Source organism: Lepisosteus platostomus, chromosome 18 (assembly GCF_059453375.1).
Source record: "Lepisosteus platostomus isolate fLepPlt1 chromosome 18, fLepPlt1.hap1, whole genome shotgun sequence".
Taxonomy (NCBI): Eukaryota; Metazoa; Chordata; class Actinopteri; order Semionotiformes; family Lepisosteidae; genus Lepisosteus; species Lepisosteus platostomus.
Window position 1 is genome coordinate 12,930,465 of NC_142628.1, and position 23,110 is coordinate 12,953,574.

A 23,110-nucleotide genomic window follows, 5' to 3' on the forward strand; every position below is an offset into this window, starting at 1 on the left:
CTTTACTAAACTTGCACGTCATGCAGCTCATGTACATTATAATCACTGAGAATTAGCCTGCTCCTCTCGCTCAGGAATCACACTCCCTGTGTGACCTCGCACTGATGTGGCACTCCACTGTGTTAATGAAAACCAAATCTACATGAGCAGCTGGAATCATAACCGACAGATTAATAAGACCAGATAGAGATGGAAAAACCACAGGCACATAGTGGATATCATTTTCAGGAACCAGATACAGGCACAGAATTTCTGTCGAAAAGCAGTTCAGCACATGACTTGAAAAGTCACAATGATCACACAATGCACAGAAGTATTAAAAAAAATGGAAATAAATTGTTAACACTTTTGTCCATCAATAGATTTACATGAGTTTTTTTTTATATTCCTGCATAAAATACCATCCTACTTGGTAATCCCTTGACTTTGCAGTGAACTGGAACTAAGACTGAAAGAAAGATTGCAAAATAAATATTGTAATCATGAAAGTGGCTGGAAAGAAATATGCCATTGTGAAGCAGAAAGAATGCTTGTTTACAGTCCACATGAGATCATGTCAAGAAAATCAATTCCACTCAATGTGGGTTAAGCCATCTTCTGCTCTTAAAATACCATCCATCTAAAATACATTGTAAAGTATCCTCAAATGAAGAGGACACTATCGAGTGAAAAATCTGCCCTTACTCCAGACAGATATTGATAAGAAACTTAAAATCAATAAATCAATATTAACCAGCAGAGTAAATTAGCTTTAACTTTTAAAGAGTGGCTTTTTTAGTACCATATTGGCAAATGCACTTTAAATCAAGGGACTCTATCCCAGTGCGTCAATAAAAGGTCTGCGTTTTACTTTTAAAAAAAAGGTAACGACTGGAAATAATCCACTGAACCGCTGATCTATAGGAGATAAAGGCAAGACTATGTCCATGTGACATGCACTCAAAAACCAGGGAATGCAGATAGAAATTGTGGAACAGACTTAATCTGCTCTGGGGTGTGGTATAAAAGATATGTCACAGGAGACAGCAAGATTCACCGGCTGTGATGTGGGAGTCAGGCACCTCAACTGTAACCTAAGAGATGCTGCAACCAGGTGGCTTTTAAGGAACATAAACCAAACATTAAAAAATGGAGAAAGAAAAGATGGGAAAAACAAGAGATTAGTATAAATCTGTAATGAGCCAAGTTGGTTTGGGAAAATATCCCTGCAGATGGAAAAATGTTAGGTCAAGATTTCGATCTGCTTCACAAGACATGAGCAGCACTGTTGTATCATCCTATGCACAGTAATGAATATGCAAATCTACAATTAATGATCGGGACATCTGTCGCCAAATTGGCTTTCAGAGACAGTTTGTGGGTACCCTCATTTCCTGTGAAGAGAAAGGGTAACTTCAGAGTTTGCAAGCTTCATCTCAACTCACTCTCTTCTAAATGCTTTTATTTAGCGAAATGAAACCATTTACAAGTGGAGTTTCCCCGTGCACAGCTACACATGTCAAGTGTTCAGTTTTCACTTGCAATTCGAACTGCTTTTAAAGCACCGGATTCCTGTAAAACTAAGCCCACATGTGGAACGAACAACCAAGCATTAGCTAAGTCTTACGTGCTGGTGTCATTAAGAATAGGATCTTAAAGATAACAGGGCACCAAAACCCAGCGACAGTATGAAGCTGCATATACAGCACAATAGCATCTCGCCAAAGTGGTCATGACAGCATTTTACAAAAACCTGCAATAAACGCAAAGAGCAGTTGCACATTATCATTGTACCACACAATCACATCTGTTAGGACACTTTCAGACAGTTTTAAGTGGGATCACAGGCACTATGAGTCGGGATCCAACCTCAAATATTAAAGTTCCTGTATTAGCTCAAGTCTCTCATTTCTGTCAGTTGTATTCATTTCTGTTTGTGGTAGCATTTTGAGGTAAAGTCTTCATTGTGTTTTATTCACCCAGAGGTGATGGAACAGACTGCAAATTCGCCACAAAACCTACTAATGCCTCAGAGACGGCAGAGCATGTTTTATTTTTGGCAGATAACAGTCTAATTTTTTTTAAAAGAGAAATAAAATCCGATTTTACTTCCAATGGCTCCACAACCAGTTTTAGGAGGAACTACTACAGTATACCTGAGGAAACAAATGCATTTCTGTGCCATCTTACATTTTTTAAAGCAACCAGCAACATACAGTAACAATTTGTATGGGAGAAATCTCTTCTCTACAACAAACCATGTCAGCCAGCAATGTGTGGCATCTATTTTTAGATGTATGACTCTTCATTTCCTGTTACAAATGAAAAAGGCAAACGTGTAATACATGGGCTATTTCTGTCTTTAAGAATTAAGACTTTAATTCATGCCCCAAACTTACTGTAACACTAACACATGACTGTGCCCTAAAGATGGCATGGTTACCTTTCTCTCTACACATTAGAGAAACCTGGAATATAGTGGGGTCTGGTACAATACCTGGACTTGGGGGTGCAAGTGGACACTACCTTTGGGGCATTCAGGACAAAAAAATGGGAGAGATTTCATTACACAGAGGATTGTACAACTCTGCAACCAACGTCTGGTCCATACCATATGTTGTTAAAAATTACTCCAGGAGATCCTTTAAAAAAAACGGTTTCAAGATTTAAGAAATCCAATTAAATTCTAGCAAGCAGATGAGAAAGATGTGCCCTCTGACCCTTCTCTCTGAGTTGGCACAGGAGGAAAAGGCTTAAGTTTGTAGTACAAGTGTATGACATGCAGGAAAAAGAACTGAGTTCTGCAAGACCTAGGCAGATATAAGCAACCAAGCTTTCCTGGTATCAAAATGTTAGCCAGATAAGGTCAGACGTCAGGTCAGAGAAGATGAAAGATTACCTACTATGGGCTTCATTCCTTTAACACCCATAAGAAATGGTGTGAGCAAGAATTTAAGAAACAAGCAATGTACTGTATATAATCCACACAAAACTTGTATTCTTTAGCTACATGTACAGTCGCTCCAATGTGTTGCAAAGCTATGGGTTCAGAGATAGTTTGCTGAATAGCAGTTCTCCCTGTGAAGCTTAGGAGAAGAAACCCAGTTAAATCTGCCTCTACTGCTTCTGCTGTGAATAAAACTGATTTTTCAAAGTCCTCTGTCCTGAGAGCGATGTTCACCACTACATCTTGTTTGGAGCCTTGAATATTCTTACCAAGCAAGCAAATCCTTGGTGTTCTTGGTGACAGTGAGGGCAATAAGAAATTTCTGCACCATGACGCTCAGATCTTTACCTACGTCAATGAGTGGTCACATTTTTTTTTTTGATCGCAAGATAAGGTATACTGTAAAACTCCTTCAAGTAAAAAGCTGTTATAACAGGGCACTGCCAACACGGGCACTGGGCAGGGGCACAGGAGTGGAGAGTGTGCCAGATTGGTAAGTGAGATAGGAAGAGGGTTGCTCTCGCCAATTTATGACTCTTAAAAGACTGCTTCAACCCCTATGGGAGCCTATCCCATAAATCAGATAGGCAATGTTGCAGCTGTGCCAGCTTAGATTTCCTTCCACAAAACAGGAGTCTAACCTCCATAAAAAAAATAAAGTGCACACTTGCAGCACATATTCAAGCTGTTCAGAATATGTAAAAGAGTTCCTGTATTTAACAAACTTCAAGAATTTAAACCTCCATATGATGTGTATCCCTTACCTCTTTTTTATGCAACTTTGCACCAGAACAGGGCTGGAATAAATAACTGCAGTTGCATATTCACTTAAAAATAAGTGAACCCATCTCAGTCCTCCTAAGCAAAACCACAGATGAAGCACCAGTCATGTGTCAGCCATTCAGGAAGGGTCTGTCCCACCACATGAACAGAGCAAAGATATTTATCCAGGGTCATGAATATGATAAATCACAAGTGCACTAACCAGCAGCAGAAGGAAAAGACGGAAGTTTAAAAAAAAGGATCACAATTACTTTTATCCTGATAAAAAACAAGAATAACCAGTACACTTTCCTCCACCATTTAACCATTTAACTAAGCAAATTCCTGGAGATAAAAGGGTGCATTTCTGGCACATGGGGTGTTTTTCAGGATTTTTTTTGGGTAAGCCATCTATAAATGAGACATTCATGAGATCTCTGCTCTGTTACAAACCTGAGAGAACCAAACACTTTGTGTTCATGAGCGCCACTCACAATAGGTTCGCACTCAGGGCAGCGCTGTTAACCTTGAGATAAAAGGCTGCTACTATTTCACTCAGGAGCGGCACAGCAACATCTTATTAACATTTCAAGCTGATACATTATTTATCAGTTATTTGTAGCTTCACAGAGAGGAATCGTAATTTATTTGTTTTTAAAATGCATCATTTAAGTGTCCCGATACTTGCAATCTACCCATTCTTCTTTCTGTAATGATTTGAAGAATAAAAACAAACTGATAAAAAAAGCATTCAAGCTCAGAACAGTTTCTCTTCTTGCAGGCAGATATTGTTTTCAATCACTTCTTTTTTTTAAGCGGACATGCTTCTAATTAATAAGCCTTCTCCGAGGCTTCTAGCATTTTCCTGAGGTGTTACCATGGAGTACAGTACTATAAAACGCAATCCCTCATTAAAAGTTCCCTTTTTAATTGAAATATCCACTCTGCTTAATTATTCCAGAGCTCACAGGAGGAAATGAACTGAATAGCTAACAGCTTGCAGATGCTCCTAAGGGAGAAAAAAAAAAGATTCAGAACAAGAGTTTTTATGAGTTCTGTAAATGTGCCTAGAGGTGGGTGTTTGTTTGTTTTAGTTCTTCAGGGTTATAAAATCACAAGACCTTTACACAAACAGATTCTTAAGACTCTGGACTGCACAGTTTATATTGCTGGGTCGAATCTGTACATTTCCTGTATTTGACAAATTTCCCTTACAATCACTGGCTACAATCACTGACCACCATGTATAATGGTGGCAAAAGCAACAATTCCATAATCCTCCCAAGGCAGATTCAGATTTGCGATTTTACCCCGATATTAGAATAAGGAACTTTCCTAGCCGTGGTAACTACAAGGAAGTATCAAATACTGAAACCGAAACCTTCCTCTTGATCCTAGTAGAGAAACTAAATCCATGTGAAAATAAAACACAAAGAGGCAGGCCATTGAATTATTTTTCAAGTATTGATTTAACAAACTGATTCAAGGTCCTAATCAGATCATGATGATCAGATCATAATATTGTTTTTCATATTTTCAGTACATCAAAGGTCAGCACTGTTTTTCATTTTTTAACAAAATGAGCATCAGAATTGCCCTACTATTTGAAACTGAAATTTGAAAGCTCTGAAATTAAGATTCCATATTAACTAGAACTTGATAACTTAATCAAGATTTACAACACAACCTACTCCCCACCACCAGCGTAAAGGTTTTTCATCTAAGAAAAATAACAATCAAAACATTTCATATGGTTGACACATCAAGAAGTATGGCCGACAAAGGCTAAATGGAGTTTAATTTTAAGCTTGTTTTACATGCATCTGGACAAAATAAAAACCAATCTTGCATTTGATTAGTAAATACTTATTCTACTGCATTAACTGAACAAACTGTGACATGAAAATGCTAATTAATTAATTAGGAGCACTAAAAATCTAATTAGAAACCTACACACTCTAAGTCTAGCAAGTATCTATATTTAATAATGCCATTGTATTCCCTTTCTCTAGGTCACAGGCAATAAAGTAAAGAGAAACATCCCACAGTAAGTCTCTCTTCAATTGATTTACTGTACATTCGATGTTGCCCTATTCAAAACAGCTTACAGACAGAAGATTACAGTATATGGACCTTCTTGCGGTTATGGAGCCAGCAAATGTCAAAGGAAATTCACCTTTATTAATGCACAGTACTCTCCTGTCTGTTGTAAGGCTCTCAAAATCAAAGGTATAAAGAACCATTATTTATTATTGAAGCACTGTGTAGAGAAATACTGTATATAGACAAGTTTCCCGTTCAAAAAAAAAAAGTTCACTTATCTTTTTAATAATCTGGCTTGGCTAACTCATACAAGATTTTCAATGCGAACAGTAACAGACAGATCAGAAGATAAGTACTTATTAGAAATGGGGTTTTTTTGCAAAAAAAGGGATTTCTAGCTGAGGAGGCGTTCTGAAAAACGAGATGAAGGTAAAGCATGTAATTCTTTCAATTTTCATTTCACAAATCCTCCACAGGCCCGTCTCAAAGCAATGAGAGACGAAGTCATGCCGTAGCTGGGCTGGCAGGAGCTTATAGAGCACAAGCCCATCTGCCCACAGACTTGGTATGTGGCAAATGAGAAAACAACAGCCGACAGACTCATCACTCAGGGTCTCCCCAGATCTGGGGCCTATTTCTGATCTAAAGCCCACGTAGGGCTGTCATTATCTTAAGTGTGATCAGGTAGGAGTGCAGATGACACCGAAACGTGAATGTGTGTCAACAGATAAACTCATAACAGCACCTACCAGTGCAGGCTGACACACTCGTTAGACGCTCAATTCCACACCAAGTACAAAATACAGATTACAAGGCTAGTGAAACTAAAGTTTTGAACTCCTACATTGGAGATAAATTGATAAAAACTGCGCATTGTTCAGAAAAAGCATGGATTTGTGAACAACTCATCATATGTATTAACCTTAAAAAAAACTAATCTCACAGAATATCTAAGTCATTCTGCAATGCACCAAATCTTTTAAAATCACCACCTAAAATTAAGCCTCTTTAAGCATCTACATGGAGCCACACAAGGATTAAAAATGCGTGTTATCTTTCTGTATATCCTGTCTGTAGCTGTTTTGTGTGAAGAGTTCATCTGCACCTTAACAGGAACAGCACACAGAGCTCAATTCCAGTCATAGGTGTTATCCATCACCCCTTTAAAACTAAGGCACAAACGCAGCAGAGATCCATCTCCCCTTATTACAAAGGGAAACTACCATTAAATACAGTACATCTACATGTAATTATCTGCACTGTTTATATTTGTGCGACCTCTTCAAGGACTCCCCACAGACATGGCTGGTAGCTGATTAAAAGGATTAATCAGAGTAACATCTCAGCAAACAAGTAGGAAATAAAAACTCTCCCAGGGAAAAACAAATAGAAGGAGAGCCACCTGGCGGTCAGTATATGAAATAACGCACCATCCCGGTTTACATTTGGTTTCAGGCATTTCTGGCATACTCATACAATGGAAAAGACATGAGTGTCCCACAATCCCAAAATACATATGGTACATACTGTACACATACCATAAAACAATCCAACAGTTTTCTCAATGGTAAAAGAAAATGTAGCAACAAAGCTGGATCGATAACTCATGTGCTTTTAGACAAGGCACAGTTGAGCACAACATGCAACATCTCAGGACCACGGATCTTTCTCCAGCTGCACAGCAGTATGTTCCTGGGCTGCTGCAGAGGCTAACCTACCCAGCTCCCTTTGCTTCTTCCCATCAAACCAGAGCACGAAGCGGGTAGGATCAAAACCGTGCTTACTTACAGTCCGACAGGCTGCCGGGGAGCGGCAAGGCCTCGGTCCTGGCTCAAGTCGCTCTCGATATACCGGGAGAAATAAAACGGAAGGAGCAGCAGAAGGCCATGCAGCTTTGGTGTCCTTGATTTGCTTAAAATCGGTCGCCCTCCCGGCGGGGAGGGGGAGGGGGGTTTAAACGGGGACGGACAACTACAGCGGTCTTGTTAGTTGGTTTGAAGAGAAGCAAGGCGCCAACACATACACAGAAGGACAGGTCAAGCAACAATGGTTATGGCTTCAGCTGCTAAGGGGGGCTGCAGCACCTGTGCTGTGTGCTAGCCAAGAGAGACATATATACTTATAGACTGCCGGCTTATGGTTTATCTTCCGGGATCCACGCCGGTTGTGGGGGTTGCCGATGAAACATGGAATGACGCCTTTAGGTGGGAGATGGAGTCTGGGGGGAGAGAGAACCAACAGGGATTTTACACTTCCCAGTACCAAAAAGATTGGAGAGAAACTTGGCTTTTTGATAGGTTCTTTGCAGCAGGTAGACATTCACAGTTGACTTAGTCTTTTGGTCTAAACTTAGCTTGTATCAGACATGACTATGTTAGGCTTTAAATCATTTTATGTGAAATAATTCATACTGTCCGAATTCACTCACACAGTCCCCAGGTCTACAGGGTTCCCTGCCTAAACCTCCAATAACAAATGTGAAAACAATTTTATGCCTCATACACTTAATTGCATCTAAGCCAACACAATTGGGTTAATGGCATAAAAGCCAAGGACAAAGGAGAGAGGATTATTTACAGTATGAGTATGAGTGAGGGATTGCTGAAATGACGTTGCCACACTTTGCTCCAGCTCCATAAATAACTCAAGCGCCTCTGGGCTGTCGCTGAAATCTATAAATAGCACTATATTTGACAACCAGGATTTGACCCTCCCTCCTCTTATCTTTGCAGCTTTTAAACCAACCATGAGGGGCATTTCACAGTGCGCAAAAATCAGGCTCAGGCCGAGATTTACAGCGCAGCACAATAATCTGTTCTGACAAGCAGGGCTCAAATGGGGGCAGGAGCTGGGGAGGGGGGGGGCATTCGTAGCCATGGGAATCAGCTTTCATAATCACAGCGAGGAGGTGCAATCACCACCCCTTCCTTTACTCACACAACCTTGGAAATCCAGCTTAAAATGATCCGATATGGTTTGACAAGACCATGGCAATATTGGGACGAGACGGATCAGGCTGTCGTGATTCTTGAGGAAATGTCTCCAGGACAAAAGTTATATATTGAAAATAAGGATATACAGTAGCACACCCCTATCTATATCACATGCTTTTTTTAATTTTAATAGCTCAGTTGCAAACTCACAACAAGACAACTCATCATGGCATACTTGGATGAGTTTAAGGAAACCGGGTGGGGGAATGGGGTTTGCTGCCTCAGAGGCCTAAAAGAGTTGTAATTGATTTAGTTTGGGTTTCACCTAATTTAAGCTTTAAAAACATTTCCCCCTACCCAAGAACGTTGTCTTGGCAAAGAATAATGATGTGCAACAATGGGAAATTTGGTAAGGGCCAAATCTGAGAGCTGGTGTGTGGGGAGCGTTCTGGCGCACTATGGCTGCCGTCGCATCATCCAGGTGGGGCTGCACATTGGTCGTGCTGGAGGGGAGTCCCCATTACCTGTAAAGCGCTTTGAGTGGAGTGTCCAGAAAAGTGCTATATAAGTGTAAGCATTTATTAATTATTATTATTAATAAAACTGTTTCCAAATGCCAACAATTCTCTTGTGCCAACATCCAATAATTCTTGTACACCGCTTAAAAACTATTTAAACAAACAGAAATTATGCGATGTCTTCATGTCCATGCACAGAACTGTCCAGTTACATTACATACAGTGTTTTGTAGAGGAATTTTTAAAGTGGGTCTTGAAAACATCTGAAGATCTTAACTTTTCCACATTTTTTACCGGTCAATGCAATTTGGAGGATGAGAAATTGAATGTTTTATTATGTTTTGAATTTATTTTTAAGTAAGAGCAATATGAAGTTGCCTTTTGAACTAAAAGACTAAAACACTAAATACTACATTTAGTACAAAATACTATAAAGAACCGACTGTTCAAAAAACTGCTGTGCTGAGTGCCTTTGAAATGTTCAGAGTGAACACTAGGTGGAGCTAAGCAAGCATAAAATTGAAAAGTACATTCCACCTACTAAGAGCTGTCATAGAAAAATGTTTAGTGTTGTTGAGATTCCTGGTTCAATACACATCAGCCTTGCATAAATGCTCATGTCCTTGATTTGTAGCAAACCTCTGAAAAATCCAAGAATAGGAAAACTCACAAAATAGTGATCACAAAGAATATGGGCAGACACAAAAACGATAAGCAAATGTTCTTTTTTTTTATTGTCTTCCAATTCTGCAATGCTTCATTAATTTCAAAGTTCACACCAGCTGAAATGTACCAACAACTTCACATGCTTCTGTTAGGTGTCAGGTTTTGTTCAGGACAGAAAAAATGCTTTCCTCAGATTTTTAGCTGCTCTACAACTACATACAGTATCTGAAACTGGGTAATTTTATTTTTCATCTTTTCTTTCCAATGAGAAACTACACTACCCTTTCAGTGTTACAAGAAAGCTGGATTGATTAACGGTAAATAAGATTTTTGATTGACAGGAACAGAACACAGATTTCACGTGCATGAAAGCACTTATTCAATTCACCATCTAGGAATACTGTAGTAGTTCAGGTGGGGAGCTGCATCAGCATGCGTAGGCTGCAAAGGAACAAGTAATAGGTTTATTCCATGCTGAAAAAAAGGAGAAAGAAAACGCAACGTTTCGGCCGTGGAGCCTTCTTCAGGTATGAGGTCACCTTGACTTAAACCTCACACCTGAAGAAGGCTCCACAGCCGAAATGTTGCGTTTTCCTTCTCCTTTTTTTCCCCATCTAGGAATACTCTGCTGCTGCTGGTTTTGTTGGAGTCAAGGGAATTTTCTATGGGAAAGGAAACGTCAGACGTTCACCCGACACATTTTCTCATGTTAGAGCCAGCAGGGTTTTCTGGCAACACAGACAACAATGAATCAGCTTGAGAATGTTTGTCACAGTTTGTGGAAGGAAAGCACTTTATCAGAAACAAAAAATTTACGACACTTTTCTTTGAAATGTCACTCCATCTTTCTGAGAGGCAGATGTGAGCAAATCCGTGTAATCGGAGCAACAGATCAGCCAAGCAGAAAGATCTGATTAGACCGTGGATATTTACCCATCACCTATTTTTCTCCTGAAAGCAAGCAAGACATTTTTGACTAAATGTTTCAATCCAGATTCACAAGCCCTAGTGATGTTCTTCGAAGCATTCTTCAAAACAAATGGTGAAATTTCTTGATACTGCTCCTTAAAACTGATTGCTCCGATACAGCAGGCCAGGAATGAACATCAACTAAAAAGAAAAAAAAAAGGGATAGAACACTTTTCCTTAAGGCCGATATAAAACATCACTTCTTAAATTAATTGAAAATTCCTTGGTCATGATACCGTGAAACCTAATTAAAAAGTTCTCAACATAGCAGAATTTAATGTATCTTTAGAGAAATCACTACAGTATTTATAGCTCCACATACATAGAAAAAAAAAACTTAAGGGAGAGACTGGTTTAAGCTGAAAGCCTAGATCCACTAAGCTTGTACTAACTTGCCATGGAAGCAGAGCTTTCATGAGCTGTAGACATTTCAGGTAAGCAGTTGGTGCGGTCTGGTGGCTATATAACTGACCTTAGTGCAAAAACCAAAGGAAATCCTGTTACAAGAGTGGATCTGTGAACCTTTTTCTAAATTAACAACACACATAGGCTTCAAACTTTGATACCAGGAAATGTTAAAAAATACTGTAGGCTACCACATCTAGCCTTCCAGTGGGCAGGAACTGAAGTCGGACCTTGAGAGAAACCACAAAGGACCTCTGTGTGAGGCAGCTGTGGATCAGGCACACACCCTTCTTTATCAGAGCAGCGTCCCCCTGACGCACTTCCATCACGCCCGGAATGACAGCCGAGAATCGGGCTGTCTGAGAGCAGGACAGTGAAGTGTTAACGAACTAATGAAACTTGCTTCCCAGCTGTGAAAGGAGCTGAGGCCTGGTAAATAAATCATCAGGCTGAGCAAACAATGAATTATAATGATCCAGCCTGGAAGTGCCACAAACATAAACAAGCACCAACACAGGGTACTGTATAAGAGGGCATCAGCCAGAGCTCCGGCAGCATGTTTTATAGATGACAACAGACAGTCCAAACACCTTGATGCTCTCAAAAGCAATGTGGGCTGGCAAGTTCACTCAGCTAACACATATATTCAGGTTTCTCCCAAGGAATATCTGGGGTGAAACTCCATCACGTGACATGAGGGTGGATTGTGATCCCAAAGCCTCTATAATCCAGGTCTCTTCAGCTGGTTTTGTAGGTCACAATTAAATCAGCAATTTCTAAAGATGTGGAACAATTACATTATGAGCAATTATCTGCCATAAGACTGTACAATGCAGGGCTACATTGACATTGACCTGTTTTGGACTAAACAGTAAACTCTCTGCCACATCTGGCTTTCCTGTTTACAACCATTATTGTGCAATATATGCCAGGGACTTGTGTAATAAATTTATATTTATATTGTGCAATACAACTTTTTGTGTACTGCTCTGGTTTGTTCTTTGTATATCCTGGACTGTGAGTAACTCTTCTTAGTGCACTTCTCACTGACTGTACTGATTGTATTGTATTATTGTATCATTTCGTTACACTGGGCTGTGTGGACTGTTTTCCCTCACAGGATCAATAAAGTATCTATCTAAACAGGTGATCTGTTAAACTGTTTAAATTTAAATCATTCACAACTAAAAATCTTAATACTCCGGTCCTAGAGATTGAAGACTCCTGTTAATTAAACGGATTACTTGCTTGATTCATCGATAGCTTACAGGCTGGGCTGGGCTTGGAGACCCCTGTTCTATTGCTGGAGAGAACAGTGTGCAGAATGCACAGGAGCTAAGATGCAAAGTGAAAATCAGCCTAGGCCTTATTTCATAATGAGCAGATCTATAGTGGGTTTTTTTAACCACAAAACAGCATTGCGCAGTTTACAGTTTATAGAGATGCCCTGTGACAAAACGAACATTCAAAACTGGGAGTACTGCATGACACTTGTAGGATATCAGGTTGCCTGATAGGAATCATTTTTGATGTTTCCATTACAAACAGCCCCTGATTCACATTTCCACATGTAGGATTTGTCCAGCAATGTGTTGCTCAAGCTTTAATTAGTTTATGTCCGGTTACATGTGACTGCATGCAAAAATGAAACATGTTGTAGAGATTATTTTCTATCTAACAAATCTGCAAAAGCCCAAATGAAGGAAATGGGTGAAGAGCTTTATGAAAGTACCAGAGTAGTATCCCCATGGGAAGCAAAATCATTACTGATAGCATGGTCTTAGCTGAATGGAGCCAAACACACTATCATTTCAAGACCGGTAAACAAGAAAGGTAAAATAAGATGCAGAAGTGAATAGCCAATTTAAGTACCCCCCCCCACAGAGAGTATGTACGTTTGGCTAGATAAGCTTATAAAAACAAACTTCAAGTGTTTGCACGCTGCTATTAATATCTCCTGTTTAATGGGTTCCTATGACAAATGAAACCTTTTTTCCATACCTATAAATACTGTACGCACACTCTTTCTGTCTCATTGACGTTAATGACCTATAAAGCATTTTTTTTTTACAATATCTCAGTGTTGCAACATAAAGGTACAGTAAAGGCAGATTTTTGTGTTATATAATTCATCCTTTACAGCTGTATTTCAAGGCACAACTAATAACCCTTTAGCCAATCACCATTTTTACAGGGTATCATGCTTAGTTGATATTATTAGTGGATCACCTCTGGGCCCATGCTGGGAGTCTTCCTGTGGAGCCCTACCTCAGCGAATCAGCTGCCGAAGCCAGCCTGCCAGTGACATTCACTGCCAGCGGGGCCCGGCTCAGCTCTCAGCAGCCCTGACTCAGCCCTGGGAAGGAGAAGCTCACTGTGCCCACAGGCTAACTTTGCACACAGCCTTCTGCATTCCTCTATGACTGTGTGACTGTGCTAAAGGCTATGCCACAGGCACTGCAAGTTCGCAAGGCACCAGGCTAGTGGCTCATCAGAGGGATGAGAGATCTGGAATTGTGACAGGATCTAACCTGGAAGAGGCACGGCAAGGACAAAGGAAAGATTCTCTCATAATTCATATCTAACCACACAGGCATTCTTAAAATGAATCCTCGAAAACGTTCCTTTACTTCCTTCCTGAAGGAACACTTTTTTGCAACAGTGCCATTGGCATATTCCAACTGTTTGGCCTTGCAAAGAATACTGTATATTCTAAACTATTAATGTTTCCTATATATACCTGTTTAATACTGGTTTGTTCTCAAATTTTACACATGTAATAGATTATTTTTTTTCCCCACCAAATGCAGTCACAGTCTTTCAATGCCCATGTCACTAAATTAAATCTCCCACTTTCATTCAGCCACTCCAGACTTCATCAAGGACTTCACCCTTTTGCCAGAATAACTCATCTCGCACAATGACCCTGCGCCGCAATCGGCAGCAAACACCTCATGCACACATTCTTCCCCTGATGCAAAGGGATGATGCAGTATTCAAATTAACCCCTCTGTGTTAGAACTGAAAATGGGATTAATAGTGCAGAAACCGGCGCTTAGCTCTTCAATCCCCTTGTGCAGGACAGAGCTTCTAATGGCTCGATAGTGAGAATTCAGGGAAGAGAAAGTAAAGCGAAAGAATTCTAAATTTAATTCCCCTGGAGTGTTTTGTACTATCTAGAGCACAGGAGCTACAGTATACCTAAGCAGGAAAATGGAAGATCTATTAACAGGCACTGCCTTACCCAAGTAAACTTACCCTAGAAAACAGTCCAGAGTGGCACATCATCATGAGCATCTCCACATTGTTTTTAAAAAAGGTAAACCTCAATATTTTTCAGGAATAGATTTGTAAAAACAATATTCCAGGGCTAATGAAAATAAAAAAAATTGGAAATATTTTCAGTACACAGGACGTATTAAAAATCTGTCAGGTTTAAGATACCCACCGATTCTTTTGTGCAGGCGTAAAGGTTTCCTTTGGCTATGTAAAAGTCAAGAAATTACATCTCACTACCAGCAAGTGCAGAAAACAGATAAGACAGATATAAGATGTGTAGAAACAGATCTAACAAGTGTCTGCATAATTCTCAGAAACTAAAGAACAGTTATTGGGAAGTTACCACAACAATTTAAAATTCTTAAACTGAAAAGGTCTGTTGGATGCCAATTAAGTGTTAAACCACAAATAAAATAATAAAACTCAGTAAAAAAGCCAACACTTAAATGCTAAGCTTTTAAAAAATATTAGATTCTCTTTCAAGCCTGAGGGGAATTCAATGGGAGCACTAAGGAGAGTCAATAGTGTACATTTTTAAAGGTATGACTGAATTGCTGAAGAAAGTTTACATACAGGTCCGATCAGAAAGGAAATGTCTGACGTGAACTGATGTGTTGGGTTTTTCTTTCCAGTTTCAATGTTTTGTATACTGTATATACGACAGCCTCGCTGCAAAAAAACGATAAGATGCTTCTTCCTCAAAAACAAGCCTGAATTTTATCGGCTCTGAATTTGGTCAACTTACAGTCTTTGATGATAAACTACATACTCGGAGGATCCGAACGACTGCACATCTAGTTTTGAGAAAACTCTCAGGGGCCTGGCGCAAGCCGTACATTCAGAAGCGTCTCCAAAGCGCGAGGCAAAGATGGCTGAGAACAGAGAAACACATCACACCCCGAGTCACCCATAAGGAAGCGAGGCCTTGCGCCCTCTCCTCACACCCACACCTCGCTTAAACACAGCAGGCTCGCCACCCACGGCTTTCAAACGAGCAGCTCTCTCAGCCAGCGATGGAGCCCTGCGGGGGCTTTCCAAGCGACACTGGGGAGAAACGAGGCGATTCGAACCCCCACCTGATGCAAAAAGAAAATGGCGGACAAGCTTCAAGCCCGCCGCTTAGAAAACGGCACATTGGTTGGCTAGCACGCCCTGCAAAACGGCCATTTTAGAAGGCTTTCTCCTTTACTTCATTACTCGCTGGCTGCTTTTGCATGACTGTACTGTGGTTAAACTAGGAAATTTCTTTAAATTTTTTTTTTTAAATTGATCCCCCCCCACATACACCAACCACAGATGTTCAATAATTCAAAATCGAAGTTTCCATTTGTTTCCAAATGTTTACTGCATCTGCAAAAAATAAACCAGAAGATTATACAGAAATATTACAGAGCAAAGGCAGATCTTTGCTGAACTATTAAGTCTTAAAGGAAAACCAGATATTGTTGAATGTCTAAATTTAAACCCCAATAGTAATAATAATGTACTGTACCTGTCCAGTTAGATCCACGAAAATTAATGATTAAATTGTATATTAAACTTTATAATAATCAAAGTACAGTATATATAGATTTCTCTCCTTTAGAGAAGAAATGCAGGTGTACTGTGCTCTTTTTGTACACAAACTGCAATTACAGCTAAAAAGTATAAGCCACTTACAGTAAGACATCCCCTTTCTAAGTTCATTCACATTGCCAACACAGTTTGCACTGGCTCACAGTTAAGTGTATTAACCCTTCCAAAGCAGAATAACCTGGAACTGGCAATCTGCTGTTTGGTTTCGCGGACAAAACCGTGATCTCACTCTGCTCTAAAACAGCTCAGCTTCCCTCAGCCGACTTGTCATTTTAATTATGTTTTTATCCAACAAGTGAAGAAAGACATACAGTAGCCAGCAAGAGCGCAGCACCTTTTCTAAAAGACACTAATCTGTTCACTAGGAGACAGTTATATTTCTGAAACATTTGAGAAATCCCATTCAATGTTTGTTTAATGAACATAAGTGCCTGATGATGGCAAACAGAAGAAACGGTAGATATTAGGATCTCCTGCTGTGCAAATGATGGACATATTTATATCCATTTTAAGGTTATACACTTAATTAACCTCCATACAGATTATGACTAACTAATTTACAGGCTGACAGACAAGATGAAGATCTTTAATAAGGATTTATATACCAATGAAAGAATGCATCCCTCACACTTTTCTTCACTTAAAAAAAAATCAAACTATATTACTGCTCTAGAATCAGTCAAAAGAAGAGCAATCATATACATTCTGGGGCTTAAAGAAATGTTCTAACAGGCTGAAAAAAACTGAACCTTTTTAGTCTTCATCAGAGAAGATTACAAGGGGACACAAAGCAAATTTCGCAAATCCTCAGAGGCTTTGACCAGGTTAACTGATCAGATCAGAATCAACGAGGAAACGGACAAAAGAAGTGGAAACGACTTCAAGTACATTTATAATTGAAAAGAGGAGGCACACCCTTACACAAGTAATAGTATGGAACAATTACAGTACAACAGCCATGTTGTAGAGCTGATAACTTGAAAATCTGACACCTTGGCTGCTTTTAAAAAAAGACTGCATGAGATCCTCAGACATTTAGCTATAAATGACCAGATGGGCCCCTTTATTTGTAACCATGATCATGATCAGGTTTAGAATTCTTTGCTGTATCTAAATTTACCTGAAGAACAACACACCACTGCAGCTCTTAAAGATCTTTTCCTTTCAGCTGTCACATATTAACCTTTCTCCACATTAAATAATACAACCATCACCGATTCAAAGTTCAAAGTACTACAATATCTTTTAAGAGGAAATTCAAACCTGTAAAGCTGTACTAGCACTACAGAGCCACGATAAGATCTAGGTAGCAGTTTCAAAGCTAGTTGTGCAGTTGTTGTAACTGGTACGTTTGAACAGTTGATACCTTTGCCGAGATTATTGATAAAAATAACTAGAGAGGTAAAAAAAAGAAATCCAGCACAGTGCTGGCCGCCTGCACCTTCAAAATGAAGCAAAGGTCTGCAGTGTTTTGTCAGCATGCAATGAAATAAAAGCAGCACCATGAGGAGAAAATTCTTGTGAAAATGCCCTTCATTCACTTGTAATCTTTTGACCCATCTTGGGTGCAAAGATAAATTAAATTTTAAAAAATCAACAGGTTTTGGGTGACTGCTGACACACAACTCCAAAGTAATTAGTTTGATTCTGGCTTGGAAAACCAATGTGTGGAGTTTAGATCCAAAAACATATATTGAATATCTGCCATATTTATATCTTTACAGCCTACCGATAACAGGCAAGGAAATGTATATTTAATCGTCCGTGGCTTTGTGTTACAACATTCATCAGAATCAGGTTTACTGAATGGAATTTCAAGAACTGAAAAGTGGCAACAGCAACATCATTGGAGCAGGTTGTCTGGTTCTTTGCTTGACCGTCATTAAAGCTGGACAACTGAAGGAACATAACACTGAAAACATCCACTGGGGATTTGAAGCTTTAAACCACATTCTATGAGCCAGACTGCTTCCCAGCGTAGAAGTGAGATATACTCTGGTATCCAGTATTAGCCACTGTTTCAAATGCATAAAACCAATGGACATGTCCTCAGATTTAGCTGAACTAGATAAGAACAGCCCATTCAGCACCTCTCACACATGTGGCTTCCAGCAACATGACCAGAGTAACTTGTTCCAGACTCCCACAATTCTGCGTGTAAAGACCAGACTTGAGAAGTGAAGACAAAACAGAAGTCTGGCCAGGGAGAGACAGCCTAGCTCGTTTGTGCACTAGTGAGTACAACTGTCTAGCAACAGAGAAAGGCTGGACCTACTCTTCCTGCACACAAGTAAACAGATTAAACAAGAAGTGAAAAGATCAATATCTACTCTATATGCAACCAATGCACTAGGGGTTAGATGTAAATTCTTTTCACTGCAGTCTCTTGGAGTGAGATGTTTTTCCTCTCCATGAAGTTGTCAGTATTTTAACTTACGAGAGGAACAGGTCTAATGGCAGAGCACCAAGTGTGGTCTTCAAGCAAACCTAGAAACAGCATACTAACACATGCTAAAACAATAAGGTCAAGATCAACAAAGAACATTTTTGGCTGTGGAGGTTCTTCAGTTATTTGACACTCCAGAGCTCCGCAGGTGAACTGTCTGCGGGTTTTCCCTTTCAGTTAAGGAATTAACCTAGATTCTTTGCGGATTCATAATTAAATGTTCTTCCCCATCATACAAAGCAAAACTCCAAATCTGCTGAACCATTGATCTTATAGCCAATAAGAGTTGTTGTTGGCAACTGTATTGCAGCATTTCAAACATTAAAAAGATGACTTAAATTTGTAACCATTTATACAGTAGTATTTTGTCCATGGACGAAGCAGTAATGGTTCACCTGGGATTTGAACCCCAAACCTTGCAGTCACAAGCCCAAAGCTATAAACGAGCTAGCTAGTCCACATTGCTGCCTTACACTTGTCCTCCAGGACAGCTTATACCAGTGAATCTGTCCAAAATATTAGCACAATACTTGCACTATTGTGTAACAGGACACATGGCCTTGTTCTAGAAAGCAAAGCAATAAATGGCTTTTGTACCTAGTTGCGAGCTTACTCTGCCCTAACTTTTAAATCCTTTTTGCATGATTTTCCCCCTTAGTAAAGGAAGTGTAATACAATTTAACAATTACACCAGTCAGAACTGAATTTTATGCAAGTTTTCTTAAAGGAAATGTGACTTAGAAAAAAAAACGAATTAAAAAAATCAGCAACCAACAAAAGGCCTGGAGATTTATTTGCAGGCACAGAAGGGTTAAACAAATTTCCTAAACAAATGATTCAGGTTTGCCGGGAAAAGAGGAGGGATCTTTTCTTTCTATTTATAAACCTCTCAGCATTAGTTCTAGAGCCCAGCTATTCTGAACATGACAACTCAAACAGGCCAGAAAGAGCACACAAAAATAGTTCAAAGGTAAACTATGCTGAACTATCTTCAGTTGCTCCAAATATCCTTAACCCCGTATAGGACGAGCCTGATGACTGATCATTATATAGAGTATATTAAGAGAAGCCAGATATATTTCATCTGGAAAACCTCTGGGAAAAAGCATATTTCCCCCCACAGTATCTCCAAACACCATTTCAAATAGGTGTCACAAGAATTATTGTAATGGCCAAAACACCTGTCAAAAGCATTGCATTCGGCAATTCATTTTGACAACTGGAGGCTGTGAATACAGTTTAATTACGAAGGATTTATGATGCAATATCAGCAATGAGGGAGGTTATATCAGCACAGAACTTACACCATTCCTGTCTGGAGTGTTTCAGGGCACACCACAGACTTCTGTTCTACTGAATGAGAACACAGGGGTCTACAGTATACATGCACAGCGATATCATCTTCACCATCAACAGGTATTATTAATACGATGTGTGATCTGCAGCCCAGCTCAGCATGACTAAACTAGTATTGAAAATGAATGTATGGATAATCATTTGTGACCAATAACCTTAACAATAATCAACAGGTTTAAAAGTAGCTACTTTCATAAGAAAATGCTGCTCTTTTATAAACTGTACAGGAAAGGGTAAAATTACTAAACATGCAGATGTCAAGTATTAACATCAAATGTGAACAATGAAAGGCTTCATAGTAATAAATTAATAAGACCAATTGCTTCCTAAATGCCAAGCAGGCTGAATGGCCGATGAAGAAGTGGGCTTTCTTCTTTAATTCTAATTGAAAACTGGAATGGCAGAAGCAGTTAATGATAATGGACAGCAGATAAAAAATGAGGAAATGCACGGGATGGCACTTCTTTCAAGCCAGCAAGGCACAGGGGCTGAAACTCAGATAAATATTTACTAGAACACCGAATGTGACAAATGGAGAGAGAAAGCAAGTGCCAGTGCCGGTAAGTAGTGCTGAAACGTTTTGCCCTCTAAACCGCACAAAATAAAATCTGGAACATGAACGTCTGACCCAAGAACAAAGAAACAGTATAACACATTACCTTTGGACCTCTCCACAAAATTGTGCCTTCAAGGGCCTATACTTCCATTAGGTTTGGCTATACAAAGTTTTTTGGTTGGGCCAACCACATAAAAACCAACACTAATAGGTGACAGAGTGGCACAGCTTGGAATAAGACAGGCTGGCTTTGAATCAAAAGAGCCGTGTTGCCACTGGAATAACTATATTACATTTGGACAACATACCCTCCTTTTGTTTTACCTTTGAACAACACGCCCTCCACTTGTTTTTCGTTAGGTCTTGTGTAGGGACAAAAAACGACCTCGTATCTTTTGTTTGCAAGTCCAAAGAGCATGATGCATTTTGGCCTTTTACAGTTCCTCCTTCAATTCCTGCCTGGCAATTTGAACCCGTAACCTCCCATTGACACTTCCAGAGCCCTGCCCACTTCGGCATACTGCTGCTGTTCGACAGACAGTCCAGCTTACAAAACTTAACTACACGCACATGGAGCTAGACAAGCTTGACACTGAAGCAATGCCAGCAGCCACATCACCCTGTAACTTACTGGCAGCCCACTGAAGCTAGGCAGGTATGAGCCTGGTCAGTACCTGGATGGGAGACCTCCTGGGGAAAAACTAAGATTGCTGCTGGAAGAGGTGTTAGTGGGGCCAGCAGGGGGCGCTCACCCTGCAGTCTGTGTTGGTCCTACTGCCCCAGTGTAGTGATGGGGACACTATACTGTAAAAAGGCACTGTCCTTCAGATGACACGTAAAACAGAGGTCCTGACTCTCTGTGGTCATTAAAAATCCCAGGGTGTTTCTCAACAAGAGTAGGGGTGTAATCCCAGCATCCTAGCCAAATTTCCCATTGGCCCCTAATAATCCCCATCTTGAATTGGCTTCCTTACTCTGCTCTCCTCCCCACTGATAGCTGATGTGTGGGGAGCGTTCTGGCGCACTATGGCTGCCATCCAGGTGGGGCTGCACATTGGTGGTGGAGGGGATCCCCATTACCTGTAAAGTGCTTTGAGTTTCCAGAAAAGCGCAATATAAGTGTAAGCAATTATTACTGCCAATATGCTAATACATTTTTTTGGGTTTATGAAGCTTGTTCTGATGAGGTGCTACGACAGATCTGGGGAGTCCTGGCTTCTCTATCCTTGTCAAAGTAACGCCGGTGAGCCAGGATTCAAAACAGCACGCTTGGCTTCATTCTGACTCGCACTCTGTGTGAGAGCTACAAGGAGATTGAAATCTCAACCGCTAGGTTCCTTGTTTTTTCTAGACGTTCTTTTGCCACTACTGTTACGTTAGCTTAGATATCCAAACCTGATTAAGCGTTATCCAAAACATTTTGTGGAAAAAAAAAACAATCCTAGAGGATTAAACAACTAAGCAACAAAATCAAAAAACGCTTTAGAAATCTTGCCTTTTCAGGTCAAAAAGAAAAGAGTATTTTTCTTGAACAGGAGAGGCGACTGGGACCAATGTTTCAAATCCAGCAGCCAAACTCTCCCAGCAGCCCTCACAGTGCAGCAAGCAGAGAACTGAATGATAATCCTAGAAAACCTAACAATGCAAACTAAAAACATGCTTTTCTTCTTTTTTTGTTATTTGGTTCTACTATTCTGCTATGTTAAAGTGTAAACATTTCTGTAGCCAATTCAAATAAAATATAGACCATAGATGCTCAACCAGTTCTCTGTTCTCTCACTCATGCACATGAAATCTGGGCAATACTGTGTCCTTAAATGGCTACAGACGTCAGACAGCCTCTGAATCCTTCGGAAGGAATAGTGCCAACACATGACCCAAAAATTTACTACCAGCAATAATCTTCATCTTTTCATGAATTCTGAAACTGAACTGGCACATCTGCTTAGAAAGCTGTGAAATTCCATTCAATTACCTGAATGATCCTTGACCTTATCCCAACAACAAACACATACTGTACAGTATAATATCCAACTATTTAAACAAAGATCACTGATGAATATGGTGGTGTGGTTGGGAAAACAAAAGCAATCCAACTGGAATTTTTGACAGGATGTCATGAGGTGGTATCTAGCCCTTAGCAGTAGTCATCACTGCACACCCACAGAATTGTAGGAGCCCTGGCAACACTCATTTTAAAAGTCTGAAGGCTTTAGTTGATGGGGGGGAGACATCTGTTGGAAAGGAAGCTTGGCAAAAAAAAACACCGGGGGTCCGCGCAGTGCTCTCTGCAGCTGATGATGCAAAATGAGTTAAGTGTCTAAGGGCAGATGGAGTTGCTGTGCTTGCAGAGCAAGGTGCTAAATAAAAAAAGTTTGAAGCTTGGCAATGGCTCCCACCATTAATCAAGCAGAGAGGTGAACAGATGGAGATGGAGGCCAGTTTTTGCCCTCCACCCCAATTCTTACCGGCTCTCAGCACTGCTTGTCAAGTTTCTCACGAAAGCAAAGGAGATCACAAAGAGAATATTCCCTCCGTTCCTTATTACCGGCTCTTAGAGCAAGTGGGGCTTCCTCACCGAAATTCATTCAGCATCATCTCTCACCACAAAGTAACAATACTTGCAAAATGTTTTCACTTCCTCCACAGTAGCAAACTGGGTACTAAAGTTCACTC

At 40.0% G+C, this 23,110-nt stretch overlaps 1 protein-coding gene across 9 annotated transcripts in view; it reads right to left on the reverse strand.

The window, feature by feature from the left end:
- Positions 1–23,110, reverse strand: part of dgkza (diacylglycerol kinase, zeta a) — a 179,331-nt gene that overhangs the window by 101,912 nt on the left and 54,309 nt on the right. For 4 of the 9 annotated variants that reach the window (XM_088611514.1, XM_088611513.1, XM_088611512.1 and 1 more), the window contains one exon: positions 7,851–7,949. The exons of the other annotated variants lie outside the window; for them this stretch is intronic. In XM_088611514.1, the coding sequence (XP_088467640.1) occupies positions 7,851–7,949 (99 nt within the window). The remainder of the gene's footprint in view (positions 1–7,850; positions 7,950–23,110) is intronic. 9 annotated transcript variants of the gene reach the window in all.